Here is a 26,319-nt window from a genome sequence, read left to right on the forward strand (position 1 = left end):
TCTATGTATTTAAGAAGGATTGTGTACACATGGCTTTCCAGGATTTTTGCTGGGTAGTGCAGGTTGGATATGTAGGCTGATTTGAAGGAGGACGGTACTATTCCTCTTTTGAGTGATAGATTAATTAGGACCCTGAAGTGCGTCACCTGCTTTCTGTCGTTGTGGATTCCTTTGAAAATGTCAGCGGGCAGGGGTGTCTTGGGGATCCTGCAAGGTTGGTGTCCTTGATCAGTGTGGAAAAGGTTTCTTCTGTGAATGGTTCTAGGCTGGTGAGTTTTGCTGTAATCTGTCTTTCACCCGGTGCCTGTGGTACTGCAGTCATGGTTATATTTGCCCGGCCTAGGTTGATGGTCTCCTGGATTGTGTCTATTTTTGCTCTCAGATGGTTGGCGAGGGGGTTTTTATGTCTTTGATGATTTTGAAGGGTTCTTTCTGTGGATTGTTTGCCAATTCTATTCTTGTGGTGTAGGAGAACTTTTGTGCTTTGAGGACTGTTGATTTGTAGTTTAAGTTGTCTTGGGTATTTTATTTTGTCTCATCGGGGTGTATTGTTTTCTCCATTTCTTTTCCATTTTGCAGTTGTTTATTTTATTTAGTTCTTTCAGTTCTTCTGTGAACTATTTTGCTGCCATTTTGTTTGGTGTTGCTTTGAATGTTTTGCTGGTGCTAGTTTGGTCAGGCTCCTTGTTGATCCAATTGCTAAGTGTGTCTTCGGTGTCTATGGTTGTTTCGGGGGGTTCTGTTTTGGGTTGAGTCTGGAAGGTTTATTAGGGCCTCTAGGTCTAGGTTCTTCCAGTTTTTGGATGTGATGTATAATGGTATTAAGTAGTGGTCTCTCCATACAATTGGTGTAGTGGGCGCAGATGCACATAGTCCTTGTCTGCAGAAAATTGCATCCAGGGTATGTCCCTCATTGTGGGTGGATCCATTAGTGGAGAAATAACAGCTGAAGAGACTTCCCCTCCAATTCTTGAGAACTGTGTTTATGTGAAACAAGACATGGGAATTCTTTTCTTGTGCAATACGACTGTTGTTAAATAAGAAGAGCTACAGTCAAGTCTGGCAGGATAGTGAACCAGACTTGATGTTACATTTGCGAAGTGGTGAAAGAACAGGTGAAGAGACACCCCCTGATACTTTAGAACTGTGTTCATGGTAAACAAGACTTGAGAACTGTGCTTATTTGAAAATAGACAGACTGTTGGAGGAAAGAGGAGGGAAGGCAATTCCCAGCTAATCCTGTTATGTTTTTGGATTTGTTTGAAAGAGCATCTTACATCAGCAACATTTTAGTTAAAGAACCACTTTTTCTGTTTTTCGTCATGAATGGAGCATTTGAGTTAACAACCAGAATGAGAGAAGCCTCCTTCTGGATCGAGAAAATACCCAGTTTATCCTTAGTTGGTCTAGAGTGTATGGAACGGAAATAGGTTTGGAGACAGGATGGTGGACATTTTACTTTATTGGACATCCTGAAAGAGTACTTAGACTTTTTGTTGAGGTAGGGCAACCCCTCATAGAAATCAGACCTGATTGGTTTTCCTTTTCTTTACTTTTATAAACAAAATGAAAGTCTGAGGCATGCTCGGTTTAAGAAATTCTTAATACAATAGCATCAAATTCACAGTTACAATTAAACCATTACCTCTCAAAAGACTACTTAACACTGGCCTGTCAAAGTGTGATGTTACATGTTGATACAGCTATCTCAAAGAGATCCCAGGTGGAAATGTTTTTGAAATGAGGGGCATGGATTGTGTGTGGATGACATTATGGATTAGCATATCCATGAGCAGGCAATGTGTGGTGTTTGTTTATAGGGATTGATTCAACTTAGATGGTCTCCCTTTCACTATACCCTGTTGGGTATAGGTGATTACCTCGGAGGTAGAGGACATAGTGGGGTGGTGACTGCCCCATCTTTTGCACTCCGCTTATTAATTTAGTGGAAGATGCATGTTTCAATCGGTATAATTATGCAATGAGCCCGATTGAGTGTGTTTCTCGGGGTGCTTTTATTTATAGGTGAGCTCTATGTCCTGTCCACACGTTTGTACCTCTATGTCAACTCCCCTGAAAACACCAGACCTACTTACCCCTGAAGAATTTCTACAAAATGGAATAAACATAGAGAGAAACATGTTGGGTTGGGGAATTTGATGCTGTAGTAGGCAGCAGTTCATATCACAGTGTTGTGTATTGCTCAGAATACTTTGATTATTGATTGGTCACCTTACTGTGAGGATGCCTTATTGGTCTTGATAACCAATGGAGATTGTGTTTTATACCACTGTTCTAGAATTGATTATCATTTGTTGGAATCGAATGTATTAACAGTGGTGTGATTTTGAATGTTTGTGTAGGAGTGAGGTTTGTCTGCAGTATGTTTTCTGGGTGAGGATGTGCATAGTGTGTTGTTTGATACAGACTCTGTGTATCTACAATGTTTTAGAGGAGCTATTATTAAGGCACTATGGATGATTTTTTAGATATACATGATTAATGCATTTTTGATATATCTTTTTCTATACAATTTAATAAAAAATTAATATTCTATTGTGTCCAGTGGAGTAAATTGAATTGTTTTGCTTTACTCTTTGTTATATGTGGACATACAACTATCCTGTGGCTTGTTTTGAATGAGATAATCACTGTTTAAAGGTGTGTACTTTTCTAGAGCTTATCACACAGAGAAACCTGTTCCATGGTCTCTTTTGTTTATATAAATATAACAGTGCTTTCCAGGTTAGACCATAGAACAGTGATAGACCTGGTATCCTTTGTTACTTTCGTTTTTTGCTGGGTAAATAACCAAACATTAGAAAGCTGTGGGTCCCTCTTCAATGTCATTTCCGTCCTAGCTATACTCCTATACAATAGTGTTGTCATAGTGATAGCAAAACTAAATATGTGCTTTGGCCTTCTATAGAATGTACGACCATTCCATCCGTAAACTACAGAGGTCCATGGTTGGGGTAGGGCAACTACTTGCAGAAATAGGGTCGGATAGGTTTCCTTTTCTTTAATTTTATATATAAATACAGGCCTTTGCCAACAAACATGCAGCCACTGTGCCAGACTCATACTTTTTCCCACTTACAAAGGAAACCCTCTTGAGATCCCACCTCTCCACTACATTGTCATTGTGCAGCAGGTGTAGAGCAGCACACGCTTGTGATTTCGGCCAAGACGCCTCAAATTACAGCATACTGTCTGGAAATGGAGAAGGTAGAAGGGTTGTGTGTCAGTTCAGACCAGGTCAGTTGTTCAGAGCTTCAGAAGAGTGTCAGAACATAGAGACCCCATAAAGTCAATTCAATCCCACTGACTTCAAACATCTCAACACTGCTCTCAAAGTTGAGGTGTAGCTGTATAGTGCCTTTAAGCTGAAATGATTAGCAAATACTGAACAGTGTTTTGGGCAGGAAACATGGAGGCTGTGTAGAATCGTATTATAGCCCTGTTTTTGTGCCAAATAATGCACGCCTTGTATGCTGCCAGTCTGATGTAGGCTGATGCACTAGATGCCATATACAAATACTATTTAAAAAATTACAGCATCAGCCCTTACTCTCCTTTGACTTCCACTGACCTGTAACTGTATATTTAAACAATTCAGCAAAATAAACAGGCATTGGTAAAGGCAAACTTTTTTACTTTTGTGTAAGCGTTGGATAAGCATATGCCAGGCATTCCCGTCACAGTAACAACAGTTGCCATCACAACAATACAAGTACAGGTTTTTATCTGGGTCTGACTATCAGTGCCAAGCCAATGCCCGTTGTATACTTTGTGGACCAGCACAATACATTTTATGTGCCAAAAATATTTTCCACATGGAAAATAGACAACCCAATGTAGAGTGTCTGACTGCATTATATTGATACCGACCTCACCTGGAGTATCCCTACCAGAGATTTATTTCTTGAACCGATACCGAGCATATTGACCGCATAGTCCCTTGTACATTGGAGATCTGAGCTTCACCTCTGTTCATTCTAAGATATGCTGCTTTGCAAACACTTGAATTATTATATAGTTCTTTAATAAATCATCCTTTTCAAAAACATACTGTTTTGTGTATATGCTATTGTAGTAACTGGGCATGGCATTACTACTGAATAACAATTTAAACTAAACATGTTTTTTCAGGTGTGCTACAATGCACTACAGAAAAGATCTTTCACCCACAAGTATCATCATCACCTTCCACAATGAAGCAAGGTCTACGCTCTTCAGAACCATAAGAAGGTAAGATATCTTAATGTGAAGATGATTTCATGATATATAAGATACAGTAAAAAGTCCAATCTAATGCAGTTTGTTTTACAATACAGCAATGAGCTATTATAGGTTGTTGTAACATGTATTAGTTCCTGGGCTGCGAGTTCTGGTATATAGATTACCAGTTGGTAGTTCTGCTATATATATTCACTGCTAGGTGTGATTAGCAGTAGCTGCTAGACGGCCACTCAGTATCTACTTCTGCTCTTGGATTTACAGGTGTGCAGAATTAGCAGGTATGTGCCTTCTTGGACTGATTGTGCAGTGCACAATTGCTTAGCCTTGATCAAGCTCATGAGTGTTATTGGTGTTCGGTTTACGAGTCTAGCACAATCGCCTCTGATTAACCCATTAAATGCTGAGCTCTATACAAGTCTTTGCAAATTGGACAAGCATACTCGTTCTTAGCATTTAAGGGGTTAATAACTCTACGCCTCAGAATGTACGGATTTCCTGCGGATGAGGTGATGAATGCATTCTGTCAAGGTCTGTGCAAAGGCTCTAGGTAGTGGAGTAAGACTTCATCAGACCTGATGGTCTATGACAGGGTCCGTAATCAGCAGAGCACCACGCCAGGTGTCAGTCATGGTGGTAGGTTGGATGATTCACTGCATTCGTATGTGTTCTTTAGGCGAAAATCCAGGTTTTGATTGCCTTCCGAGAAGCCATGTAGTCTTCACTGTCTCTAAGGCAGGGAGACAGTGAGTGCCACAAAGTTGGCACCATGGTAGAGTAGGCTAACACTCCGATCCTCGCCGAATTCGAGATGGGGGCCATTAGGAGGTAGGCAGTGCTTGCCCTAAGGGTGCAAGTCGGGTGGTAAAGCATAATGATTTCTTGTAGGAATTTGGGGCCTGCTTCGTGCACCATTTGGTTGGTAATGCATAGGAATTTGAAGGTGGTCCTGCATCCAATTGAGAGCCAGTGTAATGTGCATAGATCTGGTGGATGTGGTCCCTTCGTCCAAATGCGAGAAGCAGTCTGAAAGCTGAGTTTTGTACTCTTTGGAGTTTGTTTAACTGGTAGGACGGTGCACCCAGGTAGAGGTAGTTTGCATAGTCCATTCTTGACATGACAATGGACATAATTGCAGCCAGTCTGTTTGGGTAGGTAATGAAAGGGAAGATACGTTTCAGGATACTAAGGTGGAAATAACAGGCTTTTGGCGGATTGTTGATTGGGTGAGAAAGAGTTAGATCCAAGTTCATTGTGCAGCCAATGTTTTGACAGTGGTGGTGGTTGGGGGGGCGAGCAAGGGGGGTAATAGAGCAGATGTTCTGTATACTATGATCTCTGTTTTACCTGGTTCAGAAGCAGATGGTAAGTCGTCATCCAGAGGTCAATGTCTGTGAGACATGCTGCAAGGTCAGGGCTAGGGTAGGTGGTCGATTTAGTTCTCAGGATGATTTGTGTGGCATCCGCATAGTTATAGCATAGTTATAGCAAGAGAGGTTGTGTGCTGAAGAATTTACAAAGTGTGGCACCTGTCCTGGCCAGCTGTTTTCACAATGAGAAGCTGGCACTGCCCACATTGTAACAGCTTACAAGAATGGACACAGAAAATAGACAGAGTGAAGGCAGGCGGGGCTGCCCATCACTCCTGGAGCCAGTGCTCCAGATTAGATTTTCAATTGAGAGTATTTTAAAATTATTTCTAAGGCAGTAAAAAGGTAAGTCCTATTTCGAACAAGAATATTTTATAAGCAGGTAAAAACATGTTTTAACTGTCAAATATACTTATTTTGTAATACATATTTCTTTGCACCAAATTATTCATTGAAATTAAAAAGCTACATGTGTACCTCCTCAGATCATTCAGCAAGATAGAAGACTTTATTCTTGTGGCATTAAGTGTGCTAATGGTCCACACATATCTATTGAGCTAGGACAGCCTCCTATGCATTGGTTTTCCATTTTTGTTGGGAGTATTTTCACTCCCTGTTTTATATGTTTTGGGAGTATTTGCCTATTTGAGGGAGTCAAAATAGCCGATACATCCCTTATCTGTAGGGCTGCCTGGAGCAACCTCTGGCTGAACTTTGGGCACTCTCTGCACCCGTTCAGCTAATGCAAAGGCCTTATGGTCTTTCTGTTAAACATCTGTTAAAAATAAATTGGACAGTAGTAACGGAATACCATGACAATGCCACAGATAAGGGGAAATCCAGAAAATGCAAACTCCTCTAATACCTAACAATTGAACTAGAGATCCAAACGTGGAACCCTTGCTTGCTGTTCTTAGAGAGGCACAGCTACACCTCACTGACGAGGCCCAACCAGGCCGAAACACGTGTCTGGGGTTGCTGTTGGTACTATTGTTCAGAAGAGAATTGGCAGGCATTTCAGTGCTGGACTGCCCTTGGGCAGGACGAAGTCTAAAATGTAGTGGAAATTTCTCTTCTGTGAAAGGATGGTGAGCTAAAGACTCTGGTTCAGACTCTAACCCGGGATATAGGCCAGTAGTAGAGAAACTCTCAGAACCCCCCTTGTTTTTGCATATTAAGTAGCTTTGGGTTTTCATCCTAAGTTAATAGGGTAAACCAGACGTGGAACCGTAGCTTGCTGTTCTTAGAGAGGCACAGCACCACCTCACTGGCGAGGCCCAACCAGGCCGAAACACATGCCTGGGGTTGCTGTTGGTACTCTTGTTCAGAAGAGAATTGCCAGGCATTTCGGTGATGCACATTTCTCTTCTGTGAAAGGATGGTGAGCTAATGACAAGGCCGAAACATGTTTGGGGATGCTTGTGGTCTCGTGCAGAAGGGATGTGACCTAGCAGTTCGGGCTGGACTGCCCCTTTTGGGGTGGGACCAAGTCTGATTTGGATATGGTCTTTCCCCTTCTGTAATGGCTTGGCAGGCGAAGAACGATGGTCTGGAGGGTTGCCCAGAGCAATGCCAGTGGTTAAGATTAATTCTAAACCTTCCAGCCATCACCTCTTTGTTTTTGCTATGTCACCCCGAATGGGACGGGTATGCCCAGACGTGGGTCCCGTGCCTGCTGGGCCTAGAGACCCAAGCTTCTCCTCACTGATGAGGCCCAACAAGGCCGAAACATGTTTGGGGATGCTTGTGGTCTCGTGCAGAAGGGATGTGACCTAGCAGTTCGGGCTGGACTGCCCCTTTTGGGGTCGGACCAAGTCTGATTTACATATGGTCTTTCCCCTTCTGTAATGGCTTGGCAGGCGAAGAACGATGGTCTGGAGGGTTGCCCAGAGCAATGCCAGTGGTTAAGATTAATTCTAAACCTTCCAGCCATCACCTCTTTGTTTTTGCTAAACAATATGAATGCCACAAATATATGTTCAGATTGAAATTGGTCAGTTATGAGTTGGAATACTAGGGGGTTCAGTCATTGGCTCAATGCAGGCAGTGCGCAAGAAATTCTGTTCACCCACAAGACTTTTATGCTACAAGAGACCTGGATTACATTTAAGGTAGAATTTGACGGGTATGTGACTTTCCAAGCAGTGGCCACGAAGGGGGAGCATGGCGCCCCAAGGGTGGTCTCTTAATAGGAATAAAGTCGACATATAGCCCGAGACTGGTAAATGACCCTAAACCTGGTGGTAACGTGCTAGCCGTGGCCGCAACCATAACAGCAAAAGAAGGAAAGCAACAAGATTTGTTAATTATAGACATATATGATCCTCCAGGTACTTCGAAGACTGAGTCTATCTTTGAGCAATTGGACACCATATTAATGTCTTGGGACACAGACAACAAAAGTAACCCTATCATATTATGTGGTGATCTGAATGCGAGATGTGTAGACTCAGAAGGTTGTGGCAAATATGAGAATGTATTTGATTATAGTTGTATGCCACAAGCAACCTCTAATATCAAAGGTAAGGCATGGGTAGATTATCCGAATAAATGGAGGTGTATTATCTTGAATGGACGCTCAACTGGTGACAACTGGTCAACCGACGTGGGTAATGGGAACTAAGAGTGCGGTCCTGGATTACATGGTGGTTTCTGAATATACTCTGGATAAAGTAATTGGTATGCATATCACACTTAACACCTACAGTGATCATGCGCCAGTCACCCTGACCCTGAGTGGGGGAGGGGGAAAGGGATTCAGGAACGTATGTAGTAATGTTTCCATAAATAATCAAGGGAATCGGATAAGGTGGACTCAGTTTAATATTGAAAGAATGAGGTCCCTGATCTTCCCTGAGGGACGCTGTATGAAGAGTGAACTGAGGGGGAAATCCCCTGAGGAGATAGAGGTCTGGATACAATCTTTCACTCAGTCTCTTTTTAAGTGCACACAGTCTCCCAAAATTAGCTGGAAAGCTGTGGAAAGGGGCAAGTTTGACATCAGGATCAAGGACCGTAAACGGTTAATGCGGTGAGAAATTCGGGCCTTTTCCTGTTATTACTGGCTTCTAGTAATAACAGGAACCAGCAGGAGAGGTTATCTGAGATCAAGTACATTAAGTGGCAGTACCATACATGGCTCTATCATTACCGCAAGTCTCTACAACGTGAGAAATGGGAACACTTCATAAAGACTCTTATGAGTAGAAATATTCGAAGAATTTGGCAAACATTAGGAGAGGCAGGAGGGGACCAGGGACCCAGAATAATGAATCCCATTGGTGAGGAGCTGTGGGTAGAACACATTAAACACAAGTTATTCGACGTGACCATACCTGCGTCAACTACTGTTAGGCGGAAACCTGTGCAGTTCCCTCTGGGACCACTGCAAAAGATTTAGGACTACAGGTGTTTGGCAGTAAACCCACTTGGTAGCAGTCTGTACCACACAGATTCACTTGGTAGCTGTGGCTGAGCAGTCAGACTTCCCTCAAGAAGAGTCAAGCAGTATGTGGAGTATACAATATAGGGCAATTCTTCACAGTAAGACAAGCAAACACGCAACGAGGCTTAGTGTAAAGATATTAAGGTATTTATTTATAACGGAACATCTATGGAAAACACTATGGCACTAACACGGCAAACACTTCAATCACAATTACTCTACGAAGAAGAAACGGTCAATCCCCCTAAAAATATTTCGACAAGTCTAGGTTCTACCAGCATCACTTATTTACAGACAGAGGTGTATGTCTCAACCTAGATGGCACTCTAATATTAGTTAGGACGGGAGAGAAAAATAAGCAGGTTACGAAATCAACACAGTTCAATACTTCACGGGAAAAATGCAAGGCAAGAAGGCAAGAACCACCATAGATCATAAAGTTCAGAGGCCAGGCCCACTCGGAGAGAGGCAAGGCGATATGTCCCAAAAAGTCTTTTAGTGGAAATACATTCGAGTCTTTATAACAAATTGTTATCGGCAGATTGAACCAGTTCAGAACAATACGTGAGAAAGCTTGGAGGCGACCCAACGGAAAGGAGAGGATTAAGACACCTCACTCGAACCGATCGAAAGGGAAGCCAGGCGGACATGGTACCTTGTTTGTGGAGGGCAGCTCCGGCGGGGGCAGATGTTCCTGGTGGTGGATGCACGTCGGGTCTTTGCCAAGAGTAGAGATGATCTCGTCGTCGAAGAAAAGTGAAGTCCGGTGCACCACCAGGGAAGAGACCAGCCACGGAGGGCTCCGTCACAAGGCACCACCTTTTGGTTGCAGTACAGGGGTAGTGGCTATCCGGTTGCCGAGGTGCTATGCACGGGAAATTCGACCACTGCGTCCTGAGGCGAAGAAAAAGCAAAGGGGACTGGTTGTTCCCACCAGTCAGGGGAAGAGACTCTCCGGCAGGGAGATCTCCTCTGTCGTCGGGAAGTGGTGAGTCGGTTCCGTAGGGCTCCACCGGGAGTGTCGTCGTGCAGGTCGGCTCAGCGTTACCCTCGTCAGATTCTTAGGTCCTGTGGCGACTTCTGAAGATCCAGTCCCAAAAGCCCTGCTTTTATGCAGAAAACCCCCATTCATTCAGCCTAGCTGTCAATCAACACACGCTAAGTGGTGAGCGGGGAGGCTCACCACTTGGGCCAATCACACCAGAGTGCGACCGGAGTTGGCAAGGCAACTCGGTCCAGGGTGCCTAAACCCCCTCCCACACCCCTGTGGTAACCCAGACAGAATTGCACCACTTTGTGGGGTCTCTGTACAGAGGCCCGCCAAAAGTGGAACAAAGGGCTCAACCTTTGGTTTAGGAGTCACAGAGATGAACACAGACGCCATTTTAAAAACCGAGTTCTGGCAGAAAATACCATCCGGTAAACTTATTTAAGATAAGTAGACCGGTGGTATGTTAGAGATTAACGAGAAAAAGTGTCAATCTCCAACAATGGGACGAATCCCATAGGGTTATGGTCGGGGTCGAACATAACAAGTAGTTTCCACTGCCACCAGCCAAAACTCGACGTGGGGGGACGGGACAGTGCCCCCTCGAATAACAGATCCAGGAGTAATCAAATTACCCCTACTAGTATGTCCACAATAGGATGGTTTGTACTAGTTCTGTTAGTAAATTTAGGTCTAGTAAAGCCAATGGTGACTTTACATGCCCGGGGAGACAGTAGTCAGTCCCCGGGTATGGAGCCTATGACGGGGGTCCGCTAGGACGCCCCAGTGTTACGGCACATAGGGTGCGGTGTAACACACATAGAAAAACATATGAGACCCTATGGAGTAAAAGACCCCATAGCCCATAGAACACATTGACAGTCAAAGGAATTACACAATTTCATGTCCAAGAGTGGGAGAAAAAGAGTCTCACTCTTGGCAGGATGGAAAAAACAAACTCCAGAAATCCAGCAAAGCCGATGGGGGACTCACTAGGTCAGGAAATTCAGCCTAAACAGTGAATTCTCCCTAACAACTACCACACTAAACACAAATATATGGCCTCTACCTCTAAGTCATAATGCGATAAAGCAGGTTATTATAGCACTTAAACCCTCCAACGCCCCCGGTCCTAATAGACTACCAAATTCAGTATTAAAAGTGACCCTGACAAGTGGGCACATATACTTTTGACACTCTTCTAGCGTGTCTGTAGGTCTGCTGTGAGTCCGTCCTCATGGAGAAGGTCTGTAATTATACCAGTACACAAAAAGGGAGATCGTTGTGATGCTGGTAATTACCGACTTCTCTCCATGCTTGACGTAACCAGCAAAATATTTATGACACTTGTCCTTAGGGAACGTGAAACCTGGGTTGTAACTAATAAAATCTTGAATTACGCACAGACGGGCTTTAGACCTGGTTCTGGGACAGCCCATAATATCAGGGTCTTGGACTTATTGATCAATAATACCTTGAGCAATAAAAATGATACTTTATACATAATTTTCGTGGACTTTTGTAGTGCCTTCGATCAAGTCAAAAGGGAGACCCTGTGGGACAAGCTAAGCGAGTTAAAGTGCCCGGGCTGGATATTACAGCTATTGTCGAGCCTACATAGCAACAATAGTCCCAGGGTCAGACTTAATAATGAGTGAGAGTCTACTGATCCTATTCCTATTAATATGGGAGTCAAACAGGGCTGTGTGGGGGCACCTATGTGCTGTAATCTATATATAGCTGATTTTTTACCCGTATGGCTGCTAAGGCAAATTGTCCACCAAGGTTGGGGGATACCCCAATTGTAGCCATGCTCTATGCTGATGATTTACAGGGTAATTCATAGAATTCAGCGCACAAGTGGCGCTTGTGGCTGGCGCACAATGTGCGCGTGTGACTTTCTGCGCCAGCCGCGTGCGCTAAAATCCATTTCCGCGCACAGCGTATTCATGGATTTTAGCCTCCAAAACCAGCCGTGGCACAGAGTGGTGCAGCGACCCTGCAGCAGCGCCACTTATGCCTCCAACCCCTCCCCCTGCGCCATGCACAGCGCACAAATCCCGTACATGGCGCACAGGCCCCGAACCACGAAAACGGCAGTAAAACTCCCCGCGCACCCCTCCGAATACATGAACACCCCGGCGTAGGGAGTTTACCACGCAATTGGCCCTGTGCGAGCGGGGTACGGGTACGTGTGTAACGCTCACCTGATTCCCGTAGAGGCGCCGGTCTTGACTGGGCGTATACCGTATCTTCAAAGGTGATGTGTAACACACGGCTGGCTCTTTGGGCTGGACCTCTGTGCACTGTATGTCTGACTCGAAGGGTAAGATGTCTGCAGATAGAAAATATGGGATTAATGAACTGGGTTATTGAATGTCTCTCTCTTCTTCCCTTTCTCTTCTCCTGTAGAACCCCGGAGGTTAACGCTCTCACCTTAGGTAAGTGAACGCCGTGCTCTCCATCTGCCTCGGGGCAGGGTGCTGTAACCAGTTTCTTCACTGGATAAGGGGAGCAGGCCTCTTGACTTCAGAGGACTGCTGTCCGTCGTTTACTGCACGAACGGTAAGTTTCGAGTAATTCTAATGTCTTTAAAGTCTTTAGTAATGATGTCTCTTGTTTTGCAGGGTTCCGGCGATGGTAGATGACGGGCTGAAGTGAGTTGAAGATGGAGCCCGTGTGATGAATAGAAGCGCCTGGAAGCACGTAAGTAAGCGCTTGTTGCCTGCTTCACGATGCGCTCTAACTGTCTTTTTATTTTGCAGGTATAAGTTCGGAGCGGCTGCAGGGTGCCGGAATACCCACTGGGTTAGATGTGGAAAGGAGTAATGGCACGTGAGTATTAAAGTTCCCCAATGTCTTTAAACGCACCTTGTTTTGTCTTTCAGATGCGGGATGCAGCGCCGAAGGCCTCCGGAGCGTGCGAAGAGTTGGTAAGATTTTGTCTTTCAGATGCCGGAATGCAGTGTGAAGACCTCCGGAGCGCACGAAGAGGAGGTAAGCCTTTGTCCTTCAGATGTCGGAATGCAGCGCGAGGCGTTGGTGACAGCCGATGGACCAGGTAAGTGAAGAGCTGTCACTGAAGACCGTAATGCTAACCTGTTCTTTCTTGTCTTTATAGGTGTTGCTGAAGACGGGATTCAGGATGGTAAGCCTTTTTCCTTAGGCCCAGGATCAGATGCAGAAGACACGATGAGCATTCTGCTGCAGTGGATGCAGAATAACGCAAAGCAATATTCATCCATCGGGTGTGGTTTAAATAGCCTCCTGTAGTGCTTAGGTGTCTCCTTCCACAGCCACGCCTAGGTAAGAAAAGAGTTCCTGCTTTCCAGAAGAGTTCCAGTGTTCTGATCCTAGGGAGTGGCTCCTGCCCCACCCAACAGGAAAAGTAGTTCCAAACAGAAGAGGATCAGAGGCTCAACTGGCAGGCAAGTAAGCAGCATGGTCTGCTGCAGGTAAGTCCACCCAAGCATTATGAGCCCGGCGCTTCCAGCGCTGGGACTGGGCATATTTATGAGCCTGGTGCCACTGGCGCCAGGACTGGGTCCAAAAGGTCCCAATTGGGACTGGTTGGCACTCGGAACCTGGGTTATGGATCTGCTTCCAAGGGAGTTGGGAAAACCCTGACCTTTTGGAAGCAGAGATCATGACAGTACCCCCCCTCAAGGCCCCTCCCAAACCGGGCTTCTCCGGGGGTTTTGGCTTGTCAGGAAATGTTCGGTGAAATCTTTTGATTAGGCGAGGAGCGTGGACATATTCAGCAGGTTCCCAGGATCGCTCTTGGGGGCCGTAGCCTTTCCAGTCAATTAGGTAAAATAGTTTAGATTTGGAGAACTTGGAGTCCAGAATGCTTTTGACTTCAAACTCGAGTTCTCCATCAACTTGGATAGGTTTTGGAGATTTAGTTAGTCGGGTTTGAGGTTGCACGGGTTTTAATAGAGAGACGTGGAAGACCGGATGTATCTTCATGTGGGGGGCAAGTCCAACTTGACCGCTACTGGGTTTACTATGGTAGTGATGGAATAGGGACCAAGGTATCTTGGGTTGAATGTGCGTGGCCCTTTTAGAGGTAGATATTTGGTGGATAACCAGACTTGATCCCCTACTTGATATTGAGGGGCTTCCTTCCGATGTTGATCTGCTCCTTTCTTGTATTGTTCTTTAGCCCTTTGAAGGTGAGAAACAGCTTCCTTAAAGGCTTGGGTGATTGTAGAATGCAGGTAGTCTACTGCTGGTGTTTCAAGATCTTGGAGGGGATCCAACTCCGAGGTTCGAGGGTGACTGCCGTACAAAAGAAAAAACGGGGTTTTCCCAGTTCCCGAATGAACAGAGTTATTGTAGGCATATTCGGCTATCCAAAGGATGTCTTTCCAAGTTTTTTCAGTTTGTTGCAGCATGCAGCGTAAATACTGTTCCAGAGTTTGATTGGTCCTCTCGGTTTGTCCGTCGGTCTGAGGGTGGTGACTGGTCGATAGTCTCACATCAATTTGAGCCGACCGACAGCAACTTCGCCAAAAATGAGAAATAAATTGACTACCTCGATCCGAAATTAGAACCGAAGGAAAACCGTGCAGTCGGACGATGTTTTCGAGAAATTCTCGGGCCAGAGTTGCGGAATGAAATGCGCCATCTTGGAGAATAAGTCCACGATTACTAGAATCGTATTGTATCCGGAGCATGGAGGTAGATCGGTGATAAAGTCCATAGAAAGCGTATGCCAAGGGCGAGGTGGGATGTCAATAGGGCGTAAGAGGCCTGCTGGTCTTTCCTTTTGACTCTTGTTTTGGGCGCATACTCCACAGGACATTATAAAGTCTCTGATATATTTTTTCCAAGACGGCCTCCAGAAGTAGCGCTTGATCTTTTCCGAGGTCTTGGCTATACCGGGATGTCCTTCCATTAAAGAATCGTGATAGCAAGAGATTACTTTTTTCTGTAAATCTGTGCTGGGTAGGTATAATCGTTCTTGGAAATACAATAAGTTGTCCTTTACTGCAAAGTCCTTTCCCTGCAGATGCCAATTCTGTATGTCTGCTGGAGTTACAAGTTGCCTGGCTTTATCCTTAACTTCCTCTATGGATTGTGTGGCGATTACACCCAGAATTCTTTGTTCGGGAATGATTGGTACAGGTTTAGGGTTGATCAAGTGTTCTTCCACTCCCATCCGAGAAAGGGCATCAGCTTTACCGTTTTTTGTACCAGGTCGATAGGTAATTATGAAGTCAAACTCGGCAAAGAATAATGCCCAACGGAGTTGTCTAGAGGATTGGGCTTTTGCGGTTTTCAAATATTGCAGGTTTCAGTGATCCGTAATCACAGTAACGGTGTGTCGGGCCCCCAGCAGATAATGCCGCCAAGCCTTAAAGGCAGACTTGATAGCCAGAAGTTCCTTGTCAGTAATCGTGTAATTGATTTCAGGAGGCGAGAATTTGCGGGACCAAAATGCCACGGGATGCAACTGATTGGTTACCGGGTCCTTTTGTGATAGAACTGCTCCCATGGCAAAGCTTGAAGCATCAATTTCCACGATGTAGGGGAGTTCGGGGCGAGGGTGTTTTAAGATTGGTGCAGAGATAAATTTAGTCTTCAAATCCTGGAAAGCTTGTTCCGCCTCGGTAGACCATTCAAAACGTTTGTTTTTCTTTAACAAGGCAGTGATGAGCTGGACTATTCGGGAGAATTCGGGGATAAACCTGCGGTAAAAGTTAGCGAAGCCTAACATGCTTTGCACACCTTTTACGGAGGATGGTGATGGCCATTTGAGAACTGCATCGACCTTCTTTGAATCCATACGCACTCCGCCAGGTGATAATATGAATCCCAAGAATTCAACTTCAGTCACGTTGAAAACACATTTTTCCAATTTAGCGAAAAGTTTGTGTTGACGCAATCTTTCGAGGACCATTTTCACGTGTTTCCGATGTTCAGATTCCGATGAAGAATAAACGAGGATGTCGTCAATGTAAACAACAACACACACATCTATGAGCTCTCTGAGGACATCGTTCATAAAATATTGAAAGGCGGCCGGGGCATTGCAAAGTCCAAAGGGCATGACCTGATATTCAAATAGCCCATACTTGGTGCGGAAGGCCGTCTTCCATTCATCGCCCTCTTTTACTCGTACCAAGTGGTAAGCTCCTCTAAGATCCAGCTTTGTATATATGCATGCTTTTCTGACTTGGTCCAGGAGTTCAGGGATCAAAGGTAACGGATATCTATTCTTAACGGTGATCTGGTTCAGGGAGCGATAATCTATACAAGTTCTAAGGTCTCCTTCCTTTTTTGGAACGAAGAACAAAGCTGAAGAAGCAGGGGACTTGGAAGGACGAATAAACCCATTTGCCAGGTATTGATCCAGGTATTGTCGAAGGTGAAGGTTCTCAGGCTCGGTGAGGGCATAAATTCTACTACAAGGAGGAGTAAATCCAGGTATCAGGTCTATCTGGCAGTCATAAGACCTATGAGGAGGTAGAGAGTTAGCCTGATCCTTCCGGAAAACATCTTGGTATTCTAGGTATTCGGGAGGTAACTGGGGAGTCTCTGAAGAAATTGCTGCCAGTGCAACACCAGGTGGAGGGTGACAAGTAGAGACACATTCTGGAAACTGGACCGTTCTTGCTCGCCAATCGATCAGAGGATTGTGTTTCTCTAACCAAGGTATTCCTAGAATAATCTGAAACTGAGGGGCCTTGATCACATCGAACACGATCTTCTCATGGTGTCCATCTTGACTTACTAGCGTCACTTCTTGAGTGGTATGCGTTACTGGCCCGGAGGCTATCTCCGTACCATCCACCGTAGTAATGACGTCCTTTACAGCCTTGGGACAAAGAGTTAGATTCATCCTCAAAACCATTTCATGATCCACATAATTGCCGATGGCACCGCTGTCGACGTAAGCTTCAATTGCATGTAATCGATCCGGATTATCAGGGCTAATGAGGACCATAGGTATCACGAAATGCGAGGTCACGGAACTGGTTTTCACGCTCGGCAAGAGGACCTCTATTCTTGTCGGGCGAGGTTGTTTCCCTGCTCAGAGTTTGTAACTTTGGTAACTGCAGCTCCTACTGCCTTCTTGGCAGGTTTCACCGGACAGTCTCGAATAAAGTGCCCTGAGTTTCCGCAATAGAGGCATAATTGCAACTGTTTTCTCCTTTCCCGCTCCTTTTGTGTTAGAGGACCCTTCAGACCCCCTATTTGCATGGGTTCCCCGGAGTCTACTCCTTTGGAAGGAGTTGGTGGTTTGGAAAATACTCGAGCATCAAACTTGGAACGATCGGCCTTCCTGTTCTGCAGTCTGTGATCTATTTGAACGACTAAGTCTATATAGTCCGAACAATCTTGTGGGGGATTCACTACTTGGGCTAACACATCTTTGAGCTCTCCACGTAGACCTCTATAAAACAGCGTCATCCTTTTGTCCTCAGGCCATTGAGTTTCCACTATCAGTCTGTTGAAAGACGCAATATAAGCCAAAAGGTCTTGATTACCTTGTCGCAACGAAAGAAGCTCATTGTCCAAGGCCTGCCCCTGTGAATGTCTTGCGAACAGTTTTTCCATACTGAGCTGAAAAGCTTGAAAATCATGGAGGACCGGATCATCTTGATTTACTAGAGGGATCGACCAGTCTGCCGCATTGCCACTAAGGTACGAAAGCACGAAAGCTACTTTAGCTTGATCAGTTGGAAAGGCTGCTGGCCGGCATAAGAAATGCAACCGGCACTGATTGATAAATACTGCAAACCTCTTTGGGTCACCAGAAAATCGTTCGGGCGGAGCCAGAGGTACATTCCCAGGTAGTTTTACAAAGGTAGCAGGCGCCCCTCTCTCGCAAGAACAGACATGATAACCTGTTCAGTGGTTATTAACCACTTGAGAGTTCGCAGCCACTGCTTTTACTCACTGTGCCTTTCACAGATGGGAAATATCCATTTGCATATCAGTCTTTGTCCTGCCCAGGGGCAGTCCAGCACCGAAATACAATGGCAATTCCAATCTGAACGAGAGTACCACCAGCAACCCCATACACGTGTTTCACCCTTGTTGGGGATCATCAGTGAGGTGAAGCTGATGCCTCTCTCAGCACAGTGAGAGGGAGACCACGTCTGGTTGCCCCCAGGAGACCTAGGGTTACCAATCCCAGGTTCCTTAACAAATAGTTTTACAAAGGTAGCGGGCGCCCCTCTCTCGCAAGAACAGACATGATAACCTGTTCAGTGGTTATTAACCACTTGAGAGTTCGCAGCCACTGCTTTTACTCACTGTGCCTTTCACAGATGGGAAATATCCATTTGCATATCAGTCTTTGTCCTGCCCAGGGGCAGTCCAGCACCGAAATACAATGGCAATTCCAATCTGAACGAGAGTACCACCAGCAACCCCATACACGTGTTTCACCCTTGTTGGGGATCATCAGTGAGGTGAAGCTGATGCCTCTCTAAGCACAGTGAGAGGGAGACCACGTCTGGTTGCCCCCAGGAGACCTAGGGTTACCAATCCCAGGCTCCTTAACAAATAGTTTTACAAAGGTAGCGGGCGCCCCTCTCTCGCAAGAACAGACATGATAACCTGTTCAGTGGTTATTAACCACTTGAGAGTTCGCAGCCACTGCTTTTACTCACTGTGCCTTTCACAGATGGGAAATATCCATTTGCATATCAGTCTTTGTCCTGCCCAGGGGCAGTCCAGCACCGAAATACAATGGCAATTCCAATCTGAACGAGAGTACCACCAGCAACCCCATACACGTGTTTCACCCTTGTTGGGGATCATCAGTGAGGTGACGCTGATGCCTCTCTAAGCACAGTGAGAGGGACACCACGTCTGGTTGCCCCCAGGAGACCTAGGGTTACCAATCCCAGGTTCCTTAACAAATAGTTTTACAAAGGTAGCGGGCGCCCCTCTCTCGCAAGAACAGACATGATAACCTGTTCAGTGGTTATTAACCACTTGAGAGTTCGCAGCCACTGCTTTTACTCACTGTGCCTTTCACAGATGGGAAATATCCATTTGCATATCAGTCTTTGTCCTGCCCAGGGGCAGTCCAGCACCGAAATACAATGGCAATTCCAATCTGAACGAGAGTACCACCAGCAACCCCATACACGTGTTTCACCCTTGTTGGGGATCATCAGTGAGGTGAAGCTGATGGCTCTCTAAGCACAGTGAGAGGGAGACCACGTCTGGTTGCCCCCAGGAGACCTAGGGTTACCAATCCCAGGTTCCTTAACAAATAGTTTTACAAAGGTAGCGGGCGCCCCTCTCTCGCAAGAACAGACATGATAACCTGTTCAGTGGTTATTAACCACTTGAGAGTTCGCAGCCACTGCTTTTACTCACTGTGCCTTTCACAGATGGGAAATATCCATTTGCATATCAGTCTTTGTCCTGCCCAGGGGCAGTCCAGCACCGAAATACAATGGCAATTCCAATCTGAACGAGAGTACCACCAGCAACCCCATACACGTGTTTCACCCTTGTTGGGGATCATCAGTGAGGTGAAGCTGATGCCTCTCTAAGCACAGTGAGAGGGAGACCACGTCTGGTTGCCCCCAGGAGACCTAGGGTTACCAATCCCAGGTTCCTTAACAAATAGTTTTACAAAGGTAGCGGGCGCCCCTCTCTCGCAAGAACAGACATGATAACCTGTTCAGTGGTTATTAACCACTTGAGAGTTCGCAGCCACTGCTTTTATTCACTGTGCCTTTCACAGATGGGAAATATCCATTTGCATATCAGTCTTTGTCCTGCCCAGGGGCAGTCCAGCACCGAAATACAATGGCAATTCCAATCTGAACGAGAGTACCACCAGCAACCCCATACACGTGTTTCACCCTTGTTGGGGATCATCAGTGAGGTGACGCTGATGCCTCTCTAAGCACAGTGAGAGGGAGACCACGTCTGGTTGCCCCCAGGAGACCTAGGGTTACCAATCCCAGGTTCCTTAACAAATAGTTTTACAAAGGTAGCGGGCGCCCCTCTCTCGCAAGAACAGACATGATAACCTGTTCAGTGGTTATTAACCACTTGAGAGTTCGCAGCCACTGCTTTTACTCACTGTGCCTTTCACAGATGGGAAATATCCATTTGCATATCAGTCTTTGTCCTGCCCAGGGGCAGTCCAGCACCGAAATACAATGGCAATTCCAATCTGAACGAGAGTACCAAGAGCACCCCATACACGTGTTTCACCCTTGTTGGGGATCCCAGGTTCATGGGGTTGCTGGTGGTACTCTCGTTCAGATTGGAATTGCCATTGTATTTCGGTGCTGGACTGCCCCTGGGCAGGACAAAGACTGATATGCAAATGGATATTTCCCATCTGTGAAGGGCACAGTGAGTAAAAGCAGTGGCTGCGAACTCTCAAGTGGTTAATAACCACTGAACAGGTTATCATGTCTGTTCTTGCGAGAGAGGGGCGCCCGCTACCTTTGTAAAACTATTTTTTAAGGAACCTGGGATTGGTAACCCTAGGTCTCCTGGGGGCAACCAGACGTGGTCTCCCTCTCACTGTGCTTAGAGAGGCATCAGCTTCACCTCACTGATGATCCCCAACAAGGGTGAAACACGTGTATGGGCTTGCTGGTGGTACTCTCGTTCGGATTAGAATTGCCATTGTATTTCGGTGCTGGACTGCCCCTGGGCAGGACAAAGACTGATATGCAAATGGATATTTCCCATCTGTGAAGGGCACAGTGAGTAAAAGCAGTGGCTGTGAACTCTCAAGTGGTTAATAACCACTGAACAAGTTATCATGTCTGTTCTTGCGAGAGAGGGGCGCCCGCTACCTTTGTAAAACTATTTTTTAAGGAACCTGTGATTGGTAACCCTAGGTCTCCTGGGGGCAACCAGACGTGGTCTCCCTCTCACTGTGCTTAGAGAGGCATCAGCTTCACCTCACTGATGATCCCCAACAAGGGTGAAACACGTGTATGGGGTTGCTGGTGGTACTCTCGCTCGGATTGGAATTGCCATTGTATTTCGGTGCTGGACTGCCCCTGGGCAGGACAAAGACTGATATGCAAATGGATATTTCCCATCTGTGAAGGGCACAGTGAGTAAAAGCAGTGGCTGCGAACTCTCAAGTGGTTAATAACCACTGAACAGGTTATCATGTCTGTTCTTGCGAGAGAGGGGCGCCCGCTACCTTTGTAAAACTACATTCCCAGGTAGGTTGATCTGCACTTGATTCATAGAGGATGTAGAAGGAAGATTTCCCCCAGATGCGGGTAACGGGGTCTGTCCGGCTTGTGACTGTAGCAATTTGTCTAGCGAGATCATCTGTTCGCTCCTTGGAAATAATCAGTTCCCTTCTTAGAGCGTTCGTTTCCTGACGGGCTGCATGCACTTCTGCCCTTAGTTCCCCAAGTAACTGGGCTAGTTGGTCGGTATCCAAGGTTTCCATAGCGCCTGGACGGGAGTTTTGTGGTAGGCTTTGCGTTCTGTAACGCTCACCTGATTCCCGTAGAGGCACTGGGACTGGGCATATTTATGAGCCTGGTGCCACTGGCGCCAGGACTGGGTCCAAAAGGTCCCAATTGGGACTGGTTGGCACTCGGAACCTGGGTTATGGATCTGCTTCCAAGGGAGTTGGGAAAACCCTGACCTTTTGGAAGCAGAGATCATGACAACGTGTGTTACTGGGGTGCGCGGGTACTTTTACACACGATTGGCCCTGTGCGAGCGGGGTACGTGTATTACTGGGGTGTGTGGGAACTTTCACACGCGATTGGCCCTGTGCGAGTGGGGTACGTGTGTTACTGGGGTGCACAGGAATGTTCACACGCGAATTTGCTGTCAGAGTGGGTTACGTGTATCCAGTGTGGTGTGCAGGGAGTCCTACACGTGAATTGGTAGTGTGGGTCCTCCCCGGTGTCTCCTCTACCCCCTCCACGGCCCCTGCAGGCAGCCCACACCACAGGGGAATACCCTGCACCCCTGGACATGTCCCGCAGGCAGCCCGTCCACCATGGCCATGCCCCCAGCCAGGCCACGTGTCACGTTGCACTAGTGATCACCAACTCATGTCCCCTAGCACCCCCACCCCCAGCAGTGAGGGGCACCTGCCAGCAGGCCCCCACTCATGTCCCCCAGCACCCCTACCCCTCAGCAGTGAGGGGCACCTGCCAGCAGGCCCCCACTCATGTCCCCCAGCACCACCCCCAAGCAGTGAGGGTCACCTGCCAGCAGGCCCCCACTCATGTCCCACTCATGTCCCCCAGCACCCCCACCCCCCAGCAGTGAGGGTCACCTGCCAGCAGGCCCCCACTCATGTCCCCCAGCACCCCCAACCCCCAGCAGTGTGGGGCACCTGCCTGAAGGCCCCCACTCATGTCCCCCAGCACCCCCGCCCCCAGCAGTGAGGGTCACCTGCCAGCAGGGCCCCACTCATGTCCCACTCATGTCCCCCAGCACCCCCACCCCCCAGCAGTGAGGGTCACCTGCCAGCAGGGCCCCACTCATGTCCCACTCATGTCCCTGAGCACCCCCATCCCCCAGCAGTGAGGGTCACCTGCCAGCAGGCCCCCACTCATGTCCCACTCATGTCCCCCAGCACCCCAACCCCCCAGCAGTGAGGTTCACCTGCCAGCAGGGCCCCACTCATGTCCCACTCATGTCCCCCAGCACCCCCACCCCCCAGCAGTGAGGGTCACCTGCCAGCAGGGCCCCGCTCATGTCCCACTCATGTCCCTGAGCACCCCCATCCCCAGCAGTGAGGGTCACCTCCCAGCAGGCCCCCACTCATGTCCCACTCATGTCCCCCATCACCCCCACCCCCCAGCAGTGAGGGGCACCTGCCAGCAGGCCCCCACTCATGTCCCACTCATGTCCCACTCATGTCCCCCAGCACCCCCACCCCCCAGCAGTGAGGGACACCTTCCAGCAGGCCTCCACTCATGTCCCACTCATGTCCCCCAGCACCCCCACTCCCCAGCAGTGAGGGCCACCTGCCAGCAGGCCCCCACTCATGTCCTACTCATGTCCCCCAGCACCCCTAACCCCCAGCAGTGAGGGTCACCTTCCAGCAGGCCCCCACTCACGTTCCCCAGCACCCCCACCCCCCAGCAGGGAGGGGGACCTGCCAACAGGCCCCCACTCATGTCCCACTCATGTCCCCCAGCACCTCCACCCCCCAGCAGTGAGGGGCACCTGCCAGCAGGCCTCCACTCATGTCCCACTCATGTCCCCCAGCACCCCCACCCCCCAACAGTGAGGATCACCTGCCAGCAGGGCCCCATTCATGTCCCACTCATGTCCCCCAGCACCCCCAACCCCCCAGCAGTGAGGGTCACCTGCCAGCAGGCCCCCACTCATGTCCCCCAGCACCCCCACCCCCCAGCAGTGAGGGGCACCTGCCAGAAGGCCCCCACTCATGTCCCACTCATGCCCCCCAGCACCCCCACCCCCCAGCAGTGAGGGGCACCTGCCAGCAGGCCCCCACTCATGTCCCACTCATGTCCCCCAGCACCCCCACCCCCCAGCAGTGAGGGGCACCTGCCAGCAGGCCCCCACTCATGTCCCTCCCCTACATGAAATAAAGATGCACAATCATGGCCCACTTCTACACCAAAATACCACAGCACGCCACCCCATTACTGAGATGCAATGATTTCCCAATCAAACCAACACTGACATGCCCATCTCAAGACACAAACCAAAAGTCAACTATGTACATCAGCACATGTCCGTCACACACATACAAACACTCGTTGGCATTGATTGTGTGAACCCACATTTTCACATGCATTAACACAATGAGCAAATCCCACACATGGAACTAAAATATGAAAATGTATTATGTACAAAAATAAATTAATAAAATGAAAGCATAACAAAATAGCAAACATGAAATGAAAAGCATGTGCAAAAGAAGAGTACATGAAAAGTATAACCAATACGAAGAAATCCAAAAGAAAAATAGTCCAAACTCTCCCTCCACCAACGCAAATCCAAAGGAAACGTTAAAAAAAATCCATTGATCCATGGTGAAATCAAAAGAAAAAGTTCAAAATAATCCATTGTCCAACTATGTACAATCCATTGTCCAAAAGAAAAATCTATTAATCCTTGTATAAAATCAAAATCAATCCAACGTCCAACTATGTACATTCAAATTTCCAAGGGTCCATGAGCCCAATGAAACAAATGAAACCTATTTAATAACCTATCTAACAAAAAAACTATTTACAAAAGTGTGGGGCATAGTCCAAAAGCCCCAAAATAAAGAAAAAAAAGGAAACCTAACACTATAAACTATTTACAATGGCGACGGTTTTCAGCCAGGGCATCATCGAACTCCATGTCTATTTGCTGGAGGCGGGCCTCTACCCTGACCATGGTGAGCCGCGCCTCTTCCACCCGCCGCCGCTCCGCACCTATACGCTGGCCCAACCGCAGCCACACGGAAGACACATCCATTCCAGGGTTCTCCTGCCCTCTGGCCGATGCCTGCCTCCCTGATGTCGATGGCCCCGAGCCATCATTGCTCCCACCTAGAGCCTGCTCCTGCTGCTGCTGCTGCTGCAGTCCATGTGCCCTGTCCGATGAGGCCTGCACATCCTCCTTCAGCTGGTCTCCAGTTGTGGTGTCCACCCCTGCTGGACAGCCGACTCCCGACTGTGGCAGTGATGGGATCTCCACCAAGCTGGCTGTATTGGTCAGGTCAGGTCCACAGGGGGCCCTGGTGGAATCTGGGCCGGAAGAACGCAGGGAGAATGACTGGTGCATACTCTCCACAGAGGAGGAGAGGTCCGCTAGAGTGCGCGTCACATGTAGGAACCCACCAACCAGGGCCCCTCCCAACAGTGCCACGTTGTGACGTTGCTGTTCGTGATGGCATGCGTTCTCCGCCCAAGAAGAAAGCACATCATCACGAATGTGACACGTGCGCAACGTGACACCAATCAGGACGGAGCCCATATGTTCATTGGACCCCTCGTCCGCAGGTAGTGGTGAGGCAGATGACATGGCACTCTCCCCTACCTGCGGACGGGCCTGGGACGGGGCAACCCTGCTGGTGCATGGTGGTGCAGTCAAGGGTCAAGGACAGGGACATGCACAGGCCCCTCCACGGTGACCTGTGCTGCCTCCTGACCCTGGTCCTGGACTGCACCAGTGGTACTACCCACACCAGGCCCCATGTGCGGCTCAGTAGCGGGCTCCTCCTCCTCTGTGGAGACCACCAACCTGGATGTCTCCGTACCGTCTTCCGCCATTGCAAGCCCCTGTGGGGGCTCACCCAGCCCTTCCGCCACAGCCGTAGTGGCAGACACGGCACCAGCCCCCTCGCTCCCGGATGATGGCAAGTCCTGGGAGGGTGTCTGGGCCTTGCATCGCCGCCCAGTGGAGGCATCCCTACCGCGTGGCTCCACAGCGCCGTCTCCGCCCTCTTCTTCACTTGACGCTGCATAGAGGGAGACATAGAACACAAGCATCAGGGTACAGTACAATATTCGCCTAGACAGGAAGCAATAACACATGAGTGGCAGTGTCTAACATCACTTCCATCCTATCCATCCACAACACATGGGTGAATGCACGCAACACACATGCATAAACAGGCACAGCACCTGCAATCAACATCAGCATCCATGTACAAGGGCCTCTATTAATCCAAATGTTGCCTTCAAACTCACATGCATCATGGCTCACACTGATCCCATGCACACACATCACTGGAGGGTCATGCATCATGCCTTGTACACCACAGACACATTGGATAGACACAGTGCATACAACGGTGACCACACTGCATGAGTGAATGTACACGTCATCACAGACATGTGTCATGAATCCATGGCGTATCAAAGTCACAGACACACTTCTCAGACACACACACATGTGCACCACACATGTACATGACAGCAGCACCCATCCCTCACACCCCCACCATGTGCAAGAACAGACACTGGCATGCTTTCATGTGTGCATTTGCCATACAGCTCCCCATGTGCATTGGAACTCATGCACCAACCACGTGGTTCGCACATTACTGGTCTCAGATGCATGAACATGATGTCCCTGCACACACACATCCATACATGGCCAATGTCACACATACAGGCAAGTATCAGACTACCAGCACACTGCAACATGCCCTGTCTCACACAACAATGCTTGGCCACTTACCGCTCAAATCCAGATGGGTCTTCCTCCGAAGGATCTGGGCGTGGAGCACTGGGCATATGTGTTCCAGGACCCTCATCTGGATGTCACTCATGCTGACCCGGCCCCCCTCCGCTAGGTGCCAGGTCTTGTGGAGGGTCCTGGAC

The 26,319-nt window shown here is 47.9% G+C and overlaps 1 protein-coding gene across 2 annotated transcripts in view; it reads left to right on the forward strand.

The window, feature by feature from the left end:
• The window catches only part of GALNT14 (polypeptide N-acetylgalactosaminyltransferase 14), a 1,917,720-nt gene that overhangs the window by 1,112,466 nt on the left and 778,935 nt on the right, over nt 1–26,319 (forward strand). For both annotated transcript variants that reach the window (XM_069608667.1, XM_069608668.1), the window contains exon 3: nt 4,153–4,251. In XM_069608667.1, the coding sequence (XP_069464768.1) occupies nt 4,153–4,251 (99 nt within the window). The remainder of the gene's footprint in view (nt 1–4,152; nt 4,252–26,319) is intronic.

Source organism: Ambystoma mexicanum, chromosome 4q (genome assembly GCF_040938575.1).
Source record: "Ambystoma mexicanum isolate Mex_15411 chromosome 4q, UKY_AmexF1_1, whole genome shotgun sequence".
Lineage (NCBI taxonomy): Eukaryota > Metazoa > Chordata > Amphibia > Caudata > Ambystomatidae > Ambystoma > Ambystoma mexicanum.